Source organism: Dendropsophus ebraccatus, chromosome 3 (genome assembly GCF_027789765.1).
Source record: "Dendropsophus ebraccatus isolate aDenEbr1 chromosome 3, aDenEbr1.pat, whole genome shotgun sequence".
NCBI classification, from domain to species: Eukaryota; Metazoa; Chordata; class Amphibia; order Anura; family Hylidae; genus Dendropsophus; species Dendropsophus ebraccatus.
In genome coordinates, this window is record NC_091456.1 from 15,966,201 (window position 1) to 15,983,546 (window position 17,346).

The 17,346-nt window shown below is 42.6% G+C and overlaps 1 protein-coding gene across 21 annotated transcripts in view; it reads right to left on the reverse strand.

The window, feature by feature from the left end:
• Positions 1-17,346, reverse strand: part of RIMBP2 (RIMS binding protein 2) — a 312,677-nt gene that overhangs the window by 57,698 nt on the left and 237,633 nt on the right. For all 21 annotated transcript variants that reach the window (XM_069960976.1, XM_069960983.1, XM_069960980.1 and 18 more), the window contains 5 exons: positions 16,916-16,992; positions 15,531-15,640; positions 12,948-13,760; positions 6,412-6,563; positions 3,765-4,232 (listed from right to left, as the gene is read on the reverse strand). In XM_069960976.1, the coding sequence (XP_069817077.1) occupies positions 3,765-4,232; positions 6,412-6,563; positions 12,948-13,760; positions 15,531-15,640; positions 16,916-16,992 (1,620 nt within the window). The remainder of the gene's footprint in view (positions 1-3,764; positions 4,233-6,411; positions 6,564-12,947; positions 13,761-15,530; positions 15,641-16,915; positions 16,993-17,346) is intronic.

The window sequence follows — 17,346 nt, forward strand, 5'->3', positions numbered from 1 at the left end:
CCATGTACTCTTTCATACCCCATATGTCCATGTACTCCTTCATACCCCATATACACACGTACTCCTTCATACCCCATATGCACGTACTCCTTCATACCCCATATGTGCATGTACTCCTACATATCCCATATGTGCATGTACTCCTTCATACCCCATATGTCCATGTACTCCATCATACCCCATATGTACATGTACTCCTACATACCCCATATACACACGTACTCCTTCATACCCCATATGTCCATGTACTCCATCATACCCCATATGTCCATGTACTCCTTCATACCCCATATGTGCATGTACTCCTTCATACCCATTATGTCCATGTACTCCTCCATACCCCATATACACACGTACTCCTTCATACCCCATATGTCCATATACTCCTTCATATCCCATATGTCCATGTACTCCTACATACCCCATATGTGCATGTACTCCATCATACCCCATATGTGCATGTACTCCATCATACCCCATATGTCCATGTACTCCTTCATACCCCATATACACGTACTCCTTCATTCCCCATATACACACGTACTCCTTCATACCCCATATGAACATGTACTCCTTCATACCCCATATGTACATGTACTCCATACCGTACAGTATATGTCCACGTACTCCTACATACCCTCTTTGTCCATGTACTCCATCATACCCCATATGTCCATGTACTCTTTCATACCCCATATACACGTACTCCTTCATTCCCCATATACACACGTACTTCTTCATACCCCATATGAACATGTACTCCTTCATACCCCATATGTCCATGTACTCCATCATACCCCATATGTACATGTACTCCTACATACCCCATATACACACGTACTACTTCATACCCCATATGTGCATGTACTTCTACATATCCCATATGTGCATGTACTCCATCATACCCCATATGTACATGTACTCCATCATACCCCATATGTCCATGTACTCCATCATACCCCATATGTACATGTACTCCTACATACCCCATATACACACGTACTCCTTCATACCCCATATGTGCATGTACTCCTACATATCCAATATGTGCATGTACTCCTTCATACCCCATATGTCCATGTACTCCATCATACCCCATACGTACATGTTTTCCTACATACCACATATACACACGTACTCCTTCATACCCCATATGTCCATGTACTCCATCATACCCCATATGTACATGTACTCCTACATACCCCATATGTCCATGTACTCCTACATACCCCATATACACACGTACTCCTTCATACCCCATATGTCCATGTACTCCTTCATACCCCATATGTCCATGTACTCCTTCATACCCCATATGTACATGTACTCCTTCATATCCCATATGTCCATGTACTCCTTCATACCCCATATGTCCATGTACTCCTTCATACCCCATATGTGCATGTACTCCTTCATACCCATTATGTCCATGTACTCCTCCATACCCCATATACACACGTACTCCTTCATACCCCATATGTCCATATACTCCTTCATATCCCATATGTCCATGTACTCCTACATACCCCATATGTGCATGTACTCCATCATACCCCATATGTGCATGTACTCCATCATACCCCAAATGTACATGTACTCCATCATACCCCATATATCCATGTACTCCATCATACCCCATATGTACATGTACTCCTACATACCCCATATACACACGTACTCCTACATACCCCATATGTGCATGTACTCCTACATACCCCATATACACACGTACTCCTACATACCCCATATGTGCATGTACTCCTTCATACCCCATATGTCCATGTACTCCATCATACCCCATATGTACATGTACTCCTACATACCCCATATACACACGTACTCCTTCATACCCCATATGTCCATGTACTCCTTCATACCCATTATGTCCATGTACTCCTCCATACCCCATATACACACGTACTCCTTCATACCCCATATGTGCATGTACTCCATCATACCCCATATGTGCATGTACTCCATCATACCCCAAATGTACATGTACTCCATCATACCCCATATATCCATGTACTCCATCATACCCCATATGTACATGTACTCCTACATACCCCATATACACACGTACTCCTACATACCGCATATGTACATGTACTCCTACATACCCCATATACACACGTACTCCTACATACCCCATATGTGCATGTACTCCTTCATACCCCATATGTCCATGTACTCCATCATACCCCATATGTACATGTACTCCTACATACCCCATATACACACGTACTCCTTCATACCCCATATGTCCATGTACTCCATCATACCCCATATGTACATGTACTCCTACATACCCCATATACACACGTACTCCTTCATACCCCATATGTCCATGTACTCCTTCATACCCCATATGTCCATGTACTCCTTCATACCCCATATGTGCATGTACTCCTTCATACCCATTATGTCCATGTACTCCTCCATACCCCATATACACACGTACTCCTTCATACCCCATATGTACATGTACTCCTTCATATCCCATATGTCCATGTACTCCTTCATACCCCATATGTACATGTACTCCTTCATATCCCATATGTCCATGTACTCCTACATACCCCATATGTGCATGTACTCCTTCATACCCCATATGTCCATGTACTCCTTCATACCCCATATGTGCATGTACTCCTTCATACCCATTATGTCCATGTACTCCTTCATACCCCATATACACACGTACTCCTTCATACCCCATATGTCCATGTGCTCCTTCATACCCCCTATGCCCATGTACTCCTTCATACCCCATATGTCCATGTACTCTTTCATACCCCATATGTCCATGTACTCCTTCATACCCCATATACACACGTACTCCTTCATACCCCATATGTTCATGTACTCCTTCATACCCTATATGTCCATGTACTCCTTCATACCCCATATGTCCATGTACTCCTTCATACCCCATATACACACGTACTCCTTCATACCCCATATGTGCATGTACTCCTTCATACCCCATATGTGCATGTACTCCTTCATACCCCATATGTGCATGTACTCCTTCATACCCCATATGTATATGTACTTCTTCATACCCCATATGTCCATGTACTCCTACATACCCCATATACACACGTACTCCTTCATACCCCATATATCCATGTACTCCTTCATACCCCATATGTCCATGTACTCCTTCATACCCCATATGTCCATGTACTCCTTCATACCCCATATGTCCATGTACTCCTACATACCCCATATACACACGTACTCCTTCATACCCCATATGTCCATGTACTCCTTCATACCCCATATACACACGTACTCCTTCATACCCCATATGTCCATGTACACCTTCATACCCCATATGTGCATGTACTCCTTCATACCCCATATGTACATGTACTCCTTCATACCCCATATGTCCATGTACTCCTTCATACCCCATATGTCCATGTACTCCTTTATACCCCATATGTCCATGTACTCCTTCATACCCCATGTGTCCATGTACTCCTACATACCCCATATACACACACATACTCCTTCATACCCCTTATGTCCATGTACTCCTACATACCCCATATACACACGTACTCCTTCATATCCCATATGTCCATGTGCTCCTTCATACCCCATATGTCCATGTACTCCTACATACCCCATATACACACGTACTCCTTCATACCCCATATGTCCATGTGCTCCTTCATACCCCCTATGCCCATGTACTCCTTCATACCCCATATGTGCAATAAAAAGGACACATCTAAAGGCAATGCATACATTACCCTGGTGCTCTCTGCAACCCTTTGTGCTGCTTCTCTTGCCATTGCTTTGGCCATAGTGTTAGATATGGGTGCACCTTGTGGTTGTGGAAGTATCCGCTGAGGAGACGGAGATCTTCTACCATGACCTGGGCTATGAAAATTTGATGTTGGAGGTTCCAATGTATGGCCGTGGTGGGGAGACACCGTATGGGGATGGTCCCAAGCGTCGTCCACCTTTCTGTGAGGACATACATGGTCATCTTTGGTATCTGGTACACCAGCACTGGCTAATGGCTTGCATCGGGATATAGTCCTTGAATGTGGTGCTGGAGGCATCAGTAAGTCAGGTGGAATGGCAGCAGTGATGGAGTCTTCTGATTCGCCTTGTGCTGACAAGGTCCTCACTGTAACTTCCTTGGCATCCAAATTAAGAATTTTTATGAGGTCCACCACAATGTTCTCAGCTGCGGGAAACACGACTTCCGCCACCTGTGCTTCCAGACAACACAAGAGAAGGTTACAAGGCAAAAGGATTATTACAATATATACATTGATTTAGTGTATACATAAACTATTACAGTACAATCTTTGCATACAGTAATAACTAAAAGAAAGACAAAAATAGGGGGACAATGTATGAAAAGGGGGGGGGGATGTATTTAACTAAAGTAATGTCACCCCTTCCCCCTCATTTAGGACCAGGGACGTAACTGTACGTACATTTTTGCGGTGCTTTTTTACTCACAGACATACAGTTACGTCCGCAGATGAAATTGGCGTAAAACCGGTGCCTGTTCTATCCATTACAGTCACTGTAGGATTAACTGACGGAATACGAGCGCCTCTCAGATCCCGGCAGTTAACCATATAGATGCTGCAATCACTGTAATCACAGCATCTATAGAGAAGAACAGAAGGAGAATTTTCCCTTTGATCACCATAGGGGCTGTATGGAGCCATTGCACAGTCCTGATGGTAGCTGTGACAACCAGAGGCCTCCCTGAGGCCTCCAGTGTCATAGATAAGGTGGTTGATTAGGCTCAGCCCTAAAATAGAGTCTAATCAGTTTTGCCTATGACATAATACTATGCTGAACAGATCAGCACTGCAATGTAATTTGTCTGTCATCAGGCAATCAGATAGTGAAGCCCCCCCATGGTGGTACAGAAAATTAAATATAAATGTTAAAAAAAAAACCACAAAAAATATAAATAACGTACAATAAATACAAAATCACTATATCCCCCAATGCAAATGGTAAATGTAGGGAAAAAAACTACACATATTTGGTATGGTTGTATGCGTAAAGACGTTGGCAATAAAGTGATCATGATTAAACCCGCACAGTGACCGCAGAAAATTGTAAAAGTTCAAAAAAATTTAAATTTTGGTATTTTTTTCATGAAATGGAGACATGCTTCAAAAAATAAAATCCTAATGATATCAGCCAAAATTTATCACTAACCTAAAGCACAATATGTTAAGAAAAAGCTTTCTCAGCATCACCAGGATAAGTTAAGGCATCATGTAGCTCTAACCGCCTAAAATGAGACATGACAGGCATGTTGCCGAAACGCGCCTCGGGGTGTACCGCATGGATATAGTGTGAACGAGCACATTAGGTAATGCTTTACCAGTGGGGAATTTTGTTGTTTACAGTATGCAGATTTTTTAATCATTGATGTTAGGCACTTTATTATCATCATCTTTATATTGCCTCTTGGTGTTTTGTATGCCAGCACCATATATTATGTGTTTTTTTGCCCATGCGTTTGCAAGCAGCTGTTCTGATTTACATTGTAATTTTATTATATTTTATCTTTAATCAGGACTAACAAAAATTCTTTTGATAATATGTTTTTTGGTTACAATATTTTTTGTAGGTAGGTATATTGTTTTGCTGTGGTTTAACCCTGTATGTTACCCCCGTTATTGTGTTATATTCACTGGCTTCATTCATTACTGGGGTTGTAATATCAGCTATTACATATCAGTTGCCGCTCGCTCCATTGTGGGAACTGACAGGGTTTTCTGTGGCTGCTATTCAGTGAATAGCAGCCGCAGAAAACTGACATGTCAGTTTTCTACGACGCCGCTAGAAATCCCAGCCGGAGTGAATACTGTGTGTATACACTCTGGCCGGGGTTCCCTCAGCCTCCAGCACTACGTAAGTACTGCAGAAATCAAGGCCGTTGTAACAACGGCCGTGATTTCTGCGGAATTTACGTAGTGTGAACATAGCCTGAAAATGTAAAAAGGCGAGCACATTTGTAATAAGTCTAAATAGCTTATTTTTGTGTAAAACAAGAATTTTTCAGTGTATCAGCTAATGCTCATTCCCATTTCTGGATGTTTCCATTGGCTGCAAAGCAGATGTCCAACTTCATATAGATTTGCTGAAGGCAGCAGAACAAAGCACTGCAAGTCAGCAGAAGCCATAAGAAGTTACACAGATTCTAAAGGATTTCAGAATAACTTTTAGGCTATGTTGACACAAACAGATTTTCAACAACAAAAAAGGCCGTTGTTTTCAATGAAAACAACGGACGTTCTTGTCAACGGAATGTGTTGTATAGAATGAATGAATTTAGAAAAACAAAAAACAAAACAGAGTTTGAAGAATTACATTGGTACGTCACAGTAATAAAACACCTCTGCCAGTACTTACCTTTTGCCCTTTAGAATACACAGCAAAGCCGGTCACATTTGCTCCATTGGAGGTTCCCGTTGGAGACAGGACCGGTGGTCTCCATGTAACCAGCAGGGTGACGGGAGTAGGTCCTGGATGCACAGTAACTTCTTCAGGTGCAATAGGAGGACCTGAAATTGAAAAGACATTGGATGCATATTATTGCACGTATGCTAAAATAACCATTGAAAGGGGCCCCCCCATAAGCCCCCCATTGTTTCCAATATATGTAATGCTGAACACTGAATTGTCAGGCATATTTTTTCAGCAAGAATTTGAAATGTGCACTGATAAGTAATAACGATTGGCAAAAAAAATTATTAAAGGGTTTATCAGGTCAGGTAAAATACATATTTAATCATCCCCCCTTCTGGAGACTGACAATTTGTTCCATACTTGTTATTATCTTTTCTGTCTCTTTCCCCCAGTTTTGAGCTGCTGCTTTCTGCTGAAGACACAGAAAACTGTGTGTGAGCTGTTCACTCCGTCTCCGCTCTGAACTCCCTTCTCCCTCTTCTTCCTTCCAGGCGGCTTATGTAAAGTGTCCCAGGTAGTCTGTCTCTGCACTCTGTTATGCTAGAGGGTTAAATTTAGGTCAAGTTACTAATGACCTTACTGTGATTAACCCTCCCAGGATTACAGAGTACAGAGACAGACAGCCAGGGTCACTGTTTACATGAGCCATCTCAGGAGGGAGGAGGGGGTTCAGAGCGGAAACGGAGAGAACAGCTCAAGTAGTTTTCTGAGTCTTCAGCAGCTCAGAACTGGGGGTAGGAGAATGAAAAGTATGGAATGAATTGTTAGTGTCCAGGAAGGGGGGAGATTTAACAAATATTTTACCTAACAGGATAACCCTATTAAGGTTGGTAGGACATTGACTAGCCCTATGTAATGGGGCTAATCCATGTTTGGAAATCACTTCAATAATGCTGGTAAATTGACAAAAAAAAGAAGAACAAACAAAACACACACACGCACACACAAGGGACGCGATATAGTGTACTGGGATCGACAGCTTGATGTCAACATAAACGTGTCAGACTAACCAGTGAAATGTGCTGCGTGTGTATACAGTATGTTGTGAATAAACACATAAGATTATTATAATAATATTATTCAACGCATCAATTCCCTGTCATTCTGTCAGTCTTGCGCCAAAGCGAGTAAACTGGTCCTGTTTTGTCTTTGTGGAATGTCATGACCTACTGACAACTGTAGTGAAATACGCGGCAGAAATTCATGGGCACGTCAGCATTAGTGTTGCATATTTTGTGTCATCCATGTTCGAAAAGGAATATACACTGTGCGAACAAACCCTTAAAGTGTCAGTGTCGTTTAATTTTTTTTTGCAGAAATCAATAGTGCAGGCGATTTTAAGAAACTTTGTAATTGGGTTTATTAGCAGAAAAATGCATTTTTATCATCAAAAGCAGTTTAAAGCTCCCCCCCCCCCCTTGTCTTCATGGTTCTCTTATGGAGAGGGGAGGAGTGGAGGGAGATGAGGCACCAAAACAGGACAGCAAAGAGTTAATTTACAGCTACATCACCGGGCTATCTCCTCTGAAGTCAGCACTGACTTTTGAATACTGGCTTTCACACAGGTCCCGCTGTGTAATCCTTTGTTCTCTGCTCTCTGCTGCCAACTAATCTCCCTCCTCCCCCCTCCATAGGTTAGACAGGGCTCGACTGATGTAAAAGAGTCGAGATTTCCTGATAATGAGCAGTGAAGGAGAGAGAGGAGTGGGGGGGTGGGGGACCTGGGGGAAGTCTTTTTGAATGCAGATAATGGCATATTTGGCATATAGACACTGCCTGTCACTTACCTCGTCCGGCTGCTGCTTCCTGTTCTGAGCTGCGGCTTGAGATGTAATGTCTCAAGGCAGCTCAGCCATTCAGCAGCTAAGGCAGGACCCCGATACGACCGCTGAATGGCTAAGTTGCCTTGAGACAACACGTCTCAAGCCGCAGCTCAGACCAGGAAGTGGCGGCTGGACGGGAGAACGGGGCGGCACGATCTAGGACCCGGTGCTGGAACCGGCGAGGTAAGTGAGTGGCGGCGTCTATATCCCCCCCCCCCTCCCCGGCCATACACTAAAAATATTCCTAGCCTAGAATACCCCTTTAACTTATAAACTCCAATAAACGCTTCCTCTACAGTACTTTCGAGGCAACTTAAAATTTCTGCTGCGTAGTGGTCCTTAAATGTATTAAGGCCTTATTACACAAGACGATTATCGGCCATACTTGGCCATTCCGGCCAATAATTGTTTGGTGTAATAGGTCATGCTGAATGACAACATGCACAATGTCAGCTGATCATTGACTTTCAGCATATTCAATTCAACAATAGCGACAATCTGCTGGCCGTCGATCTGTGTAAGGCTAGGGTCACACTGCGTTTTTGCAATCCGTTTTTTGCAAAAAACGGATGAAAAAAACGGATGCATTTGTGTGCATCCGCTTTGATCCGTTTTTCCATTGACTTCCATTGTAAAGAAAAACTGATCAAAACGGATCCGTTTTTAACGGACACAAAAGTAGTGTCAGCTACGCTTTTGTGTCCGTAAAAAAAAAATGGATGCGTTTTGATCCATTTTTTTTTTACACAATGCAAGGCAGAGGAAAAACGGATCAAAACGGATGCACACAAATGCATCCGTTTTTACAATCCGTTTTTTGCAAAAAAGCGGTTGAAAAAAAAATGGATTGCAAAAGCACAGTGTGAACCTTGCCTAATAGGAGCAGCAGACCACCGATTATTTTCTATGGGTCACCCAGACGATCTAAAGAAGTGGAATATTGCTTCCATAGAGATCCATACTATAAAACGAACGCGCTCACTTTCTGGCACAGCTGCAGAAATAAACTACAGTTTGCCCCTTAAAAACAAACTTGTCACAATAAAATCACGCAAATTTTCTAAAACATCAAAAAAAACTGTATAAATCCCAGTGATCTGGATAACCCATACATGTCAGTAGGGCTATGTTCACACACATGTAAAATAATGGCGGCCATCGAAGTCTACTGGTTCACACAATGAATAAGATATCGGGCATTGTCATTATCCGTTGAATTGACGATCGTGTCATTTATTCGCGTCTGCTATTGAGCGAATGGCGGACGTTATTTTATGTTTTTCACACAGTTTTTTTTTTCTTTTTTTACTTTCCTTTTGCCATAATTTTATGCATTAATGAATGGAACTTTAAAAAAGCTGCACCCATAAGAGTGTTTAAAAAGCGGCCGTGTCGGACCTAAACTTGAATATTGTACTGTACTAGCGGCCGGCACTGCAACGAAAGCCGCAATAGTAGGTTATACAAAGGCCTTTACTTGGCACCAAAAATAACGGCCGTGGTTTTGAGTATCAAATAATGGCTGTTGAAAAACATTATGTAAACATAGCCTTAAAGGGTCTTCTAGTACTTATCAGCTGCTGTATGTCATGTGGGAAGTGATGTATTCTTTCCAGTCTGGAATGCAGGAGAGTTTTTTTTATGGGGATTGGCTACTGCTCTGGACAGTCCCTGACATGGACAGAGATGGCAGCAGAGAGCACTGTGTCAGGCTGAACTTTAAAGCTTTCTCAATACATTATACGTGCCCCCCCCCCCCCCCCTCAATGATGCCATTAATAATAGAACTTGTCCTACAAAAACAAGCCCTCATAGAGCTATGACAATGGTAATATTAGAAGGTCATGGCTCTTGGAGTGCAGTGATATAAGAATTAAAGGGTAACTCCAGCAAAAAATTTTTTTTATCTCAAATCAACTGGTATCAGAAAGTGTAAGATTTATAATTTACTTCTATTAAAAAAAAAAACTCAAGTCTTTCTGCTGCTGTATGTCATAGACATAGGTATATAGGACATACAGCGGCTGATAAGTACTGGAAGACTGTAGATTTTTTAATAGAAGTAAATTACAAATCTCTGTCACTTTCTGACACCAGAAAATAAAATTCACTGGAGTTGCCCTTTAAAGAAGTCTCTGCCGCCTGAAGGCCCAAAATAGCTCCAACGTCGGAGAGTTAAAGAGCATTGTAGGCAGTTTCCATATTAATTATGGTCCATGGAATGAACAGTAATTATTCCAATTACCCACAATTCTTAGGAAGAGTTTTCCTCTTTCCGTGATGAGATTACGGTATATTCTGAACCGTGCCCTGCGGCGTATGATCTTGCACTTGATATCAAATTTGGCCAGCAAATAGATTCTGCAATTGTTTCTGGTTGTGATAATTCGACAATTAACTAAGCCGAGCTGAGATGTTCCAAGAAAATGATTTAACACGAAATTAAAAAAAATAAAATAAAATAAAATAAAAGCCAAAAAGAAATCAATTACAGCGACTAGAAAAATGTGCCAATTACTAATACTTGGAAGTGTCGCTAGCAAGCCTTCCTATAGAAATCAGTATGCGGGAAAAGTCTAGTCTAGACATTAGCGGAGATTAACAAACAGCAGCGTTCACCAGGCAGAGATCTGCTGGCAAGAACAGAGTCATCGCATCAGATACAGAAATCTGAGCTTCTACACAATACACCAAAAAAGTCAGAGATCTGTGTACAGCTGCCTCTATAATAGCCACTTGGGGTCCTATTCCACCGAGCGATAATCGGCCCGAATCAGCCCGATTATCGCTCCGTGGAATATAGACAACTATCAGCTGATGATCGTGTCATCGGCTGATCGTTTATTTAGGTTCCACGATGTCCCTGCAGTCCTCGCTAAACGATTATCGGACTGATGGGGTCCCACCTCTGTACCCTCCAATGATCTCCGTATCGGGTCCCTAGCTTCTGTATATCGGGTCCCCGGCTTCTGTATTATAAATAGTGTCGCGGGTACTGCACGTGACTCGCGGCTCTATTAATTCCTATGGAGCAATGGAAAGCGCCAAGTACACCGGAAGAGCGATGTAGTCGGCTCGTTCTGCTGCTCTATAGGAATGAATAGAGCCATGGATCACATGCCGTACCCGCTGCTCTATTCAAAACACAGAATCTGGAAACCCGATACGGAGATCATCAGAGGGTACAGAGGTCGGAGCCCCCCGCAATCTCCTATTTTTCCCCTATCCTGTGGATAGGAGAAAATTATATTTTTCCTGGAATTTTTTGAAGTGTTTGTAAACCACAATTCCCATTTTAGTAGAGCCTGGCGGTCCACCAACACCTTGACTAGTACGTGATCATCTTAGTCTCCACTCTAAAAGACATTGGACCGCTTTACTATAAGGCTAATTCACACAAATTGAAGAAATCGATCAAAATACGGCTGTAATTTTGGTCCAAAATAAAAGTCTGTATTCTGCAAAAGCAGGTGGTAAATAATGAGCATGTTCAGTATTGGGGTGGTCGTAATCAATTACGGATGTTATTCTATATGTGCACTGCCGGCCAATTTACTATTAACTTCAATAGAGCGGATTATTATATTTTATAAACAGTCGTTTTGATACCTCAAAATGACGGATGTATTCTTTTATTTTATGGTGTGCGAACGTAGCCCAAGGCTGTGTTCTCACAACGTATTTTTTTGGTTATTTCGAGGATATTTTTTCTTTTACACCACCCCAGTTACTGACTAGCTGTTACTGACGGGCGATTGCTCAGCCGGGCCGTGACGTTGCAGCTGGAAGAGCCTAATATGTGACGTATCCTGATTCCAGACAAAAATGACATCCGGAGTCCGTCAGCTAGACCCGGGAGTGGCACTATGAAGGCACAAGGATTGGTACGTTTACTTTATTATTTTTCACAAGACTTCTCCGTTAAGACCAATACTCGCCCTCCACTTTTAGGGCCCTATTACACGGAACGATAATCGGTCGAATCAGCCCTATCCGGCCGATAATCGCTATGTGTAATAAACACATCGGCTGATCGTTGATAAAGGTTTGGACCTATAATTGTCGGGCGGCAAATGCGGATTGCTACATGCAATAGCGGTGCGTGGCTGGCGGCTGACAATTTCCAAACCCTATACATTACCTATCCATGCTGCAGGGCTCCTCCTGCACTCTGCTTCTCCCGGGGTCCCGCGCGCTGCAGCTTCAGAGCGTCCTGTGTTAGCTGACAGGCCGCTCAGCCAATCACGGGCCGGGACCACTGCGGCCAGTGATTGGCTGAGCAGCCTGTCAGCTAAGACAGGACGCCCTGAAGTTTCAGCACGCGGGACCCGGTGAGAAGCAGAGTGCAGAAGAAGCCCTGCAGCATGGATAGGTAATGTATAGAGTTTAAGAATGGGCTGCAAGGACATCGGTAACGATGTCCATGCAGCCCTTGTTAACACGATTATCGGGCCGTGTAATAGGCCCAGTAAACGAGCGCCTATCTAGGCACCAATCTAGATTTACAGGTGTTATCAGGGGCCCTATCGGGCCGTGTAATACTACCCTTAGAATACAGTATATAGTTTAAAGATAACTCAGTAAGTATTATAATATCCCAACATACATCACTTAGCTCGGCTACCCATCATGTTGCATAAACATAACACAACTGACCTGATGGTTGAGTAGAAAATTCTGCATAGGCTTCCTTCCTCTCCCTCTGTTCCAAAGGAAGCTGCCATGGCATTTGGTGGGGCTTTGCAAGAAGCTTGACTTTGTACGTTGTATTGGGTTTTAAGTTGATAAAGTGATACTTGTAACTGGCAGCCTTAACAATGTCAAACTCCTCATCGTTCAAGAATATGATGTGGCTATAGTTGCTGTTACTCGGAAGCCAAGAGAGTTCTGCAGACATTGGGGTGATATTGTCCACTTTAAGATGAGAAGGAGCTACAATAACATCCTTTCCAACCAACACAGTGCACTGGAGCTCATCCGAGTTGCCCCGATCCGTGACTGTCTGGATTGATATGCGATACGTAACTGTGGCAAGATCCAATTTTTCAAGTAGACATTTGGTTCGGCTTCCAAAACTCAAAGTTGCCCGGACTTCTTTTCCCACCAACACATTATAGCTGTGGATTGTACCCCAGCCCAGTGGCACTAGTGGTGGCTCCCAGCCCACAATAACACTTTTGGCGAGTTGTTTGATAAGGGTTATTTTCCGAGGATAAGGCACAATGTCTTCTCCAATCTCATCAATGTTCACGTCCATAGTCCCTGTGCCATTGTTCAGCACGCTGGACTCTATGTGGATTGGTGGGGTGATCTCTAGCTTGTGGTCTCCTTGAAAGAGTGGAGCTGAGTGGTTGAGGAAATTTTCTTCCTGCTCACTGGTCAAGGTGCTGGACATATGAAATTCTTCATTTTGAACAAAATCCACAAAATTTGAAGGTACAAGTCCCCTCTGGCCATCCAGCAATTCTCCTGTGTTACAAATACAGTTACAAAAAACATGACTCTCTTAGGATAGGTGGAAATGCATATACTGTACATACTAGTGAGTACAGCAGAGGTAAATGCAGATAGTAACTATCTCTTAATAAAAGAACTGTGTACCCTACGGGTCTCCGGTGTCTCCAGCCACCTCCACCCAATTCATCCAATCACTGACTGGACAGACTCTTGAGACAAGAGCGACATCCTGCTCAGCGAACCACTGGCTGTGGCGCTGTCCCGTCTCAGTCAGTGATTGGCTAAACAGGATTTTGGCAGCTGCGGGGGGACACCGAGAGAGCTGAGACAGGTGAGTATAAACGATGCAAATTTTTTGAACCGCGCTAAAATATTTGAACGCCTGCAATCGTCTAGCTGTTTTAGTGAGGTTTGTTTAAGGTTCTGTCTGGACGACATATGCAAAAAAGAGGTCCGTAGAGCCTCAGTTTCAAGTCTCAAAACATGGGAATAGCCAGATACTGGAAAAACGGATTAGAAAGGAGGAACACAAATGCATCCGTTCTTCCATCCGTTTTTTTGCAAAGATGAATGAAAAAATGGATTGCAAAAATCTAGTGTGAACTCAGCCTAATGATCATGACCATCATCTGTAGTCGTCAATATTACGAGATGGCTGCCTTTCCCCCCTATGATCACGTCGCGGGAACGTAGCCTGATATAGTATATGACTATAAAGGAACACTGGAAACTAAGAAATGTTAAAGGAGAAGTCCGGCAAAAAATGTTATTAAAGTATTGTATTTCCCCCAAAAGTTACACAAATCCCCAATATATACTTATTACGGGAAATGCTTATAAAGTGCTTTTTTTCCCTGCACTTACTACTGCATCAAGGCTTCACTTCCTGGGTAATATGGTAATGTCACTTCCTGGATAAAATGGTGATGTCGCGACCCGACTCCCAGAGCTGTGCGGGCTGTGGCTACTGGAGAGGATGATGGCAGAGGGATGGTCAGTGTCCCTCCAGTGCCCTGTGTCCCTCAGTGTCCCTCTGCCATCATCCTCTCCAGCAGCCACAGCCCACACAGCTCTGGGAGTCGGGTTGTTGATAACATGGTGATGTCACTTCCTGGATAACATGGTGATGTCACTTCCTAGATAACATGGTGATGTCACTTCCTGGATAACATGGTGATGTCACTTCCTGGATAACATGGTGATGTCACTTCCTGGTTAACATGGTGATGTCTCTTCCTGGATAACATGGTGATGTCACTTCCTGGATAACATGATGATGTCACATCCCGACTCCCAGAGCTGTGCGGGCTGTGGCTGCTGGAGAGGATGATGGCAGAGGGATGCTCAGTGTCCCTCCAGTGCCCTGTGTCCCTCAGTGTCCCCCTGCCATCATCCTCTCCAGCAGCCACAGCCCGCACAGCTCTGGGAGTCGGGATGTGACATCACCATGTTATCCAGGAAGTGACATCACCATGTTATGCAGGAAGTGACATCACCATGTTATCCAGGAAGTGAAGCCTTGATGCAGTAGTAAGTGCAGGGGAAAAAGCATTTCCCGTAATAAGTGTATATTGGTGATTTGTATAACTTCAGGAGGGCAATACAAAACTTTTCACCAGACTTCTCCTTTAATTATTAAAAGAAAACATGGAATATTTACAGCATATACAAGAAACAAAGTTTAGTCTTTTCATTTTATAAGGAAAGGGAAAATTAGGCATGTCCAGTATGCACAATAGTCCCTGACTTCATATAAAGTGCAAGACTGAGAGTCTGACGTACCTTCATAGAAGCCATCCTCATCCATATCTCCATAGACATAGAGGTATTTTCCTGCCACCAGTGGAAGTTCTGCTTCTGGGTTTTCATTTGGTCCATCAAAGGGATTATAACTGGGATAAAATGACAGATATGTCACATATGGATAGAGGTGGGAGAGAATGTGAAGAAGAGGAGGAGGGGAAGAAAAAGAGCACAACATGTGATCACCTTACTAAATGCATGTTACTTATACCAACCTTCTCCTGCTCCATCCAAGGGTTAAAGACCAGGGGGGAGATTTATTACACATGGCGTACAGTGAAACTGGCTCAGTTGCCCCTAGCAACCAATCAGATTCCACCTTTCATTCCTCACAGACTCTTTGGAAAATGAAAGGTGGAATCTGATTGGTTGCTAGGGGCAACAGAGCCAGTCTCACTTTACGCCATGTTTGATAAATCTCCTTGTTTACGACCCCGTGCAACATACTAATTTTTCTATCAGGTGGTGCCCAACCACTGCTTTCTTCTTCATCTTTATTACATTTGGGGTATGACACCAGGACCTGTGTTATACTGAAACATAGAAGCCCCCTGCTCCATCTAGTCCGCCCTTTTAGTATTCCCCTTCTTATTATCTTAGGATAGATATATGTATATCCCAGGCAGGTTACATTCTGTTATTGTAGATTTACCTACCACATCTGCTGGAAGTTTGTTCCAAGCATCTACTACTCTTTCAGTTTGTTTTTTTCTAAAAATACTTCTCCCCTGAATATATAGTCCTGTAACATATATAAAGGTCTCATATATAAAACTGCCAAACCAAACTAGTGAAAACTTTGCTCATCTCTATTTCCTGGCAAAAAATCATTAAAAAAAAAATCATAAAAAGAAAAAAAAGCATCCTTGGTGTATCTGGTACCTGAATATTTTAAAATCTCCAGTCTTCCAGTACTTATCAGCTGCTGTATGTCCTGCAGGAAGCTGTATTTTCTTTTTAGTCAGACACACTGCTCTCTGCTGCTACCTCTGCTCGTGTCAGGAACTGTCCAGAGCAGGAGAGGTTTTCTATGGGGATTTGCTACTGGCTGCTCTGGACAGTTCCTGACATGGACAGATGTGGCAGCAGAGAGCACTGTGTCAGAGTGAAACGAATACACCACTTCCTGCAGGAAATACAGCAGCTGATAAGTCCTGGAATACTGGAGATTTTAAAATAGAAGTACATAACAAATCTTTGTGCCGTTCTGAAACCAGTTGATTTGAAAGAAAAAGATCCTGTAATATTTTAGCACTGCTTTTTTGGCCTTATGTCACCTTTGGGCTACTGTAGACTGTAAAATAAGGTATAAAATACTATTTGTTTCTAAAGTTTTTGGCTACAAATAGGAAGTCGGTTATTACCTGTAGCGTGCAATACAAAGGTGGACTTTCCCAGAGTATCTTTGCTTTGAGGTATTCGTATTCTGTTCATTATCCATCTGAAAAAATGATATATACAAGCATTATAGTAAGGTCTGGTATACACATGACAAAATACATAAGGCTATGTTCACACAATGTTTTTAATTGTTTATAATTTTTTTTAATGACATCCGTCATTTCGCTGTTTGGCTGCCCGTCAGTGCAGTGACAGCTGCTGGTTCATTATTATAGGTCAGGTGGCTGATTGGCCTTTGGATGTGTCTTTAACTAAAAAGTCCATTGAATTTAATAGTAAAAACAATAAAAAGGACGGTGAAAAAAGAAAAACTGTATGTGAACAACTAAAAAAATAACGTCCGCCATTTGCAGAAGACGTCTAAAATAATTGTCTTGATCATTATTTTGACAAC